Source organism: Neltuma alba, unplaced genomic scaffold (assembly GCF_004799145.2).
Source record: "Neltuma alba isolate B1F8T4 unplaced genomic scaffold, ASM479914v2 tig00012727_pilon, whole genome shotgun sequence".
Classification (NCBI taxonomy): domain Eukaryota; kingdom Viridiplantae; phylum Streptophyta; class Magnoliopsida; order Fabales; family Fabaceae; genus Neltuma; species Neltuma alba.
In genome coordinates this window covers 287615-293336 of record NW_021637149.1, presented here as the reverse complement: position 1 = coordinate 293336, position 5722 = coordinate 287615, and the positions used below count along the sequence as shown (strand labels likewise).

General features: G+C 36.4%; 1 protein-coding gene across 1 annotated transcript; it reads left to right on the top strand.

Annotated features, from left to right (window-relative positions):
• Positions 1-2245: 2245 nt before the first annotated feature.
• Positions 2246-5360, top strand: LOC114730270 (silicon efflux transporter LSI2-like). The gene is made up of 3 exons (XM_028917315.1): positions 2246-3543; positions 3641-3830; positions 4906-5360. Exons 1-3 carry the CDS (start codon positions 2389-2391, stop codon positions 5166-5168), a joined length of 1608 nt encoding a protein of 535 aa, XP_028773148.1. The 5' UTR covers positions 2246-2388; the 3' UTR covers positions 5169-5360.
• The last annotated feature ends 362 nt before the right edge of the window (positions 5361-5722 follow it).

The following is a 5722-nucleotide window of genomic DNA, read 5'->3' as shown; positions in this document are numbered from 1 at the left end:
TTAAACATGAGACTTATTTAATGGATATGGTTTAGTTCTAAATATCAATTTTGTCTTCCTCACTTAATACTACTTCCCATCCTTAGTATAAGTACTAGTTGAACTTTCAATTTGATCATAAATATATTACTCAAATATACTTTGTCTATCATATTTATCTATTTTTTTTAAAGTAGTCATTCTAGTAGTTGCACACGTTAAATGTCCATCAAATAATAGTTCTAACTAATACATATGATTAATAAAGATATTTTAGGAAAGATAATATATATTTATTAGAAATATCTAACTTAACAAACGTTTTTAATCTACTCAAATTAATCAGGCAGCTTTTATATTAAAGACCGTATGTAATATACTTTTTCATGTTAATTATCCTCGTTAATTTCAAAGGTTTTTCTTCATCTCTTTTCTCCCACATTTAATAACCTTGTTAAAAGATGGATATTTTAAAAAAGAATAATGATAAATAACTAACTTAATTGGTTTTAGTAATTTTGTAAATTAATTAAATAAGTTTTATAGTTAAGATGGGAGAGAATAATTACGTTAATGATTAAATCTCAATCAAGTATATACATCTCTTGGAGATATATAGTGATTGTGCCAGTAGCATTAACTAACTACGTGAAGCACAAGTCAGTTTGGCTAAGGTGAAGTTTCAGAAAACTTGGAGTGCAAGAATGTTGCGGATTCAACATTTATCGCTTTCATACATACACACTTTGACTCTTCTACAAATATGTCAATTTCTTGCTAGTTCCATCATTATTGATTGTAAGTTAGATATTGTGTAGTTTTTATATTTTAATTTTATGATACATCAAAGTGATTTTGTGCCTTTATCATGGTACTCGCATGATTATTAGAACGGGAAAATATTTTTCCTCATGATTTTTTGGTCCAACTTTTCCATAACTCTACTTCACGTGTTTAAATTTGGTTCACATAATGTGCTTATTGCATATTTCATACGCAACACTATTTAAGTACTGTTATTTTATTTTATATTTTTTAAGTTAACATATTATTTATTTTATGAGCTAATAGTTTTTACAAGCTTGACATTATTTTGTACTCCTTCCGCTTTTTATTATAAAATCTAATTTTTTGAACAGGTTTATTCCTTTTTATAAGATCATCTTTAAGTTTATCTGAGCATTTAATATAGTATTTCCTATTTTACCCATAATTTAATGTATTTAATATATTTTTTCTTCATTTATCTCACTATTACTTTCTCACACTTATCCATTTATGTATAGGGGTATATTTCAAAAAAACTGCAGTTGCTACATATTAATTGCTTTTAACTAATTTTAACTGTTTTTTTAAACTGCCTAATTTAATTAAAAAGATCTTATAATAAAGAATGGAGTAGTACCTCAACATTGTATAATATTGAAATTTAGTTATAAATGAAAATGAACCGTACGTTCAAATTTCATCCGGTCCAAATGAGCCTCGGCTCAAATGGCATAACCCGGCCCCACTCATCTTGTTGGGGAGGTTGAAGGATTAATTCTCAGGGGAGAGTTAGGATAGGTCTATTAAAAAAAAAATTGCATGCTTTTATACAGAATAAAAGAAATAAGCATACAATTTCCCCGTGCACCGCCCATCCGGCATCCGATATCCATGATTCGTTATAATCCAAAATTTCGGCTAAAAAAAGAAAATCGTACAGAATTGTATTTAGAAAAAAAATCATATTTTAATTTCTTCCTTGTTCAATCCAATTCCTATCCCCTTGCGCCTTTTCGGCCCTCTCCTTTCTGTTTTCAGTTATATTCGCCTACTTCTCCTTGATCCCTCAGCAAAGACTTCACTTTCAATATTCAAATTCCACTCCCACTTTCCAATCCCTTTATATTATCAGTCCTATACCACACCGTATCAATCTCACAGTATTAATCTTCCTCCTCTCTCCTCAATCTTCAAATTATGTTCTCTCCACGTCCTGAGATGCTGAAGAATTGTCTAGCATCTTGAGTCACCAACCCACATCTCCTGAAAATGAGGGAGGAGGACTTCAGGGAATTCATTCTTTTTTTTTATATAAAACCATCCGGTATCCAAACGCGCTTTTTCTGGGCCCCAGCCTCTTTGGGCCAGTTGTACCCGAGCGATCGACTAGTCCGGATTCGGGCCGGACGACAAGTAAAGCCCTCTCCGGTACCCTTTTTAACAAGTGAGGATTCGAACCCCCGCCCTCAAAAAGAGCAGAGACTCGCCTCACTTGATGGAAATGCATGCTAACTTTGCAATACTGGCTTTTTATGTTCTGGGAATCGAATTTCATTCTCCCACACTGAATTTCAATTAACATGCTTGAATTTGATCTTTTGAGAAGTTGAAATTTAGTTTTCGGCTTGTTTGGCTTCAATAATGGCACTAGCTCCTCTTCCAAAAGTGATTCTAGGTTCATTTGCCTTTGCAATCTTCTGGGTGTTGGCAGTTTTCCCTGCTGTGCCTTTCCTTCCCATTGGGAGAACTGCAGGGTCCCTTTTAGGTGCCATGCTTATGGTCATCTTCCAAGTTCTATCTCCAAATCAAGCTTATGCTGCCATTGATCTAGAAATTCTGGGTCTTCTTTTTGGGACAATGGTCGTGAGTGTATATCTTGAGAGAGCAGACATGTTCAAGTACTTGGGGAAGTTACTGTCTTGGAAAAGTAAAGGGGCAAAGGACTTGCTTTGTCGAATCTGTCTGATTTCTGCTATCTCAAGTGCTCTCTTCACTAATGACACTTCTTGTGTTGTTTTGACTGAATTTGTATTGAAAGTTGCAAGGCAGCATAATTTGCCTCCCCATCCATTGCTCCTTGCTCTTGCTTCAAGTGCTAATATTGGCTCCTCCGCAACACCAATAGGCAACCCCCAAAATCTGGTAATAGCCGTTCAGAGTGGCATATCATTTGGTCAATTCTTGATTGGGATTCTTCTTGCTATGCTTGCGGGGATTGTTGTGAATGCCTTGATTCTTCTGTCCATGTATTGGAAGTTATTGTCTACTCATAAGGATGAAGAAGATGCTGCCGTAGAAGCTGTAGCAGAAGAGGAGGTCAATTGTCATAGGTTTTCTCCGGCCACAATGTCTCACTTGTCATCCCACAATTCTCGAGAATCGAACAATTTAGAATCTGTCAGCAGTATTCAAAACTCTCCGCAGGTTCAGAGTCTGAGAAACCGTGGAAACTCAGGTGAAGTTCATTTGGCATCCAACAACTCAGTGGATTCTGCAAGAAACTCAAACGCATTAAAGGATGAGATAAATGGCATGACTTCCCACACAAGGGATGAGAACAGCCATTCAGAGGAATTCGCAGTTGCAGATAGACCAAGTGATACAAACTTCTTCGAAGGAAATGACCTTTTCAACCCACAATGGAAACGCATAATCTGGAAAGCTTGTGTTTGCACGATCACATTAGGAATGCTAGTTGCTTTGCTAGTGGGAATGAATATGTCATGGACTGCAATTACGGCTGCGCTGGCTTTGGTGGTTCTTGATTTCAAAGACGGTAGGCCATGCTTGGAGAAGGTAAAGGCTGTAACTAGCAAGAAACGCCAGATACGCTTATTCTGTTGCCCCATGAATATTATGCAACTGCTTAGGACTGATTTTCCCCTTGGAACAGGTTTCATATTCACTTCTGGTATTCTTCTGTGGAATGTTTATAACGGTAGATGGCTTCAATAAAACTGGAATTCCAAGTGCTTTTTGGGACTTGATGGAGCCCTATTCTAAAGTAGATAGTGCCAGTGGAATAGCAGTGCTCGCCATAGTCATCCTTGTCCTGTCAAATTTGGCTTCAAATGTACCAACAGGTACGTTGACAAATTTCCTTCCATTATAATTATACCATATGTTTTATTTATTTCTTCTGTTTTGATTCTTCATGTCATATGACTTATATCATATTACTTTTGTGTCAAAATTGAATGCCTTCAACATTTTAGTTTGGTAATCTGACTGGTAGTTTCTGTGTTCACCATGTCCAGGTAGTCAAATCTTTTTTTATACAAATTAATAAAGCATTTGAAATTCTATGCTAAGTTTTTTTTTTTAAGTCGAATGTAGGCTTGGACATTGTCAAAATGGCAAGTCCTATCATTTCTGCCAAAATTTTTCGCATGCAGGAAGTCAAGTGCTTGCTGCAAAACATTGAGAAGGAGCTAGACTTTTAAACATTGTAAAAGGCAAAGCTCACTTCTGTTGGATGGCTTTCATTCCCAATGTAATTGACTGAGTGATTTTGAGCTGCCACAAGCTATAATTTCATAAAGGACAGCGGCCTTTTGTGGCAGTGATAACCTGTTACAAATTGAAGAAAAAATTAGCCAAAAGTTCAGCTTTTGACAATTTCTTGGAAATGCAAGCCAGTAAATTGTTCTGATATGTAGTTTGACCCACCCTCTAAACCAATAGAAGCTGTGCGCTCAGCGAAAATTTGCAAATCATCGAAACATGATCTATAACACTAAAATTCAGTGATTCTGTGTCATTGGTTGGGGAGTCTAGGGTCCTAACTCATCAGCTTATGTGCAACTGTAGATAGTCTTTGAGCTTGAGCCTGCATTCACTCTTGAGGTTACTTGCACAGATCAAGAACTAATGTTCCGATTACCCTTTGCTCATGTAGTTACTTGATATGCAGAAAAGAACATAATTGATTTCACCTAATGAAAGCCTGATAATAACATTATGGATGATTGTGCTATATAAAATGTGATCTAGCTTATCATTTTGTGAAAGATATTTAAGTTGAATAATTTGAATCCACCTAACTTAGCTAGGCCAGGCCTCATAGGTATAAGCTGTGATGTAAAAAGCCAGTTTGATCTTGTGCGTCATATGCATATCTGAGATGAATATTGTTGTGCTGTGATTTCATATGAATAGTTCTGTTGCTGGGGGCGAGGATTGCAGCCTCGGCTGCTGCAATCTCAAGTGAAAAAGAGAAGAAGGCATGGCTCATCTTAGCATGGGTGAGCACAGTCGCAGGAAATCTGTCCCTCTTGGGATCAGCAGCGAACTTGATAGTGTGTGAGCAAGCTCGCAGAGTACCTGACCTTGCTTATAATCTGACCTTCTGGAACCATCTCAAGTTTGGACTCCCTTCTACTCTCGTGGTCACCGCCATCGGTTTGATCCTTATCAGATGATGCATGTATCATACACGCACCTTCTTTTTTTTTTTTTGGGGAAAAAAGTTAGTTTACACATTTATCTGGGATTTGGTGTTATTGAATTAGATTCAATATTATCGGGTTCTGAATGAGGGTAACTCTTTTAAGTGGTTTTTTAATTATGGACAAGCTTTTAACCATAATCCACCTCGTTTGAAAGAAATTAAATCCTTCCTGACTGATCCAACCACAGTCGGTTCACACACACACGACTTTGTCTCTCTTTGGTTTCAATAGAAATCAGAAGCATGAAATGTGTATATATCTATGTGGGTGGGTTCAGGAACATTGAGCATGGGATTAGTTTCAGATGGTAAGTACATTTTCATAGTACAAGGAATTTCCTATGGTTAGAGTACATCCTTTGGAAAGCATTAATACAGAGGATTCTTTGGCAGAAAGGAAAGAAGAATGCAAAAATTAGTCTACCTGAGTTGAGAAATGTTAAAGGTGGATAAGTTTGAAGGTTTGGTGAGTAAAAGTACAAGGAAGATCATATAAAACTTTTGTTATAAAGTGATTTCATCGTA

Bases quoted from the DNA above. Each gene is read 5' to 3' on its own strand.
- LOC114730270 (XM_028917315.1), top strand. From the start codon at position 2,389: ATGGCACTAGCTCCTCTTCCAAAAGTGATTCTAGGTTCATTTGCCTTT. The intron at 3,544-3,640 runs GTAAAGGCTGTA...CCCTTGGAACAG, and splicing joins GTAGGCCATGCTTGGAGAAG to GTTTCATATTCACTTCTGGT. The intron at 3,831-4,905 runs GTACGTTGACAA...TCATATGAATAG, and splicing joins GGCTTCAAATGTACCAACAG to TTCTGTTGCTGGGGGCGAGG.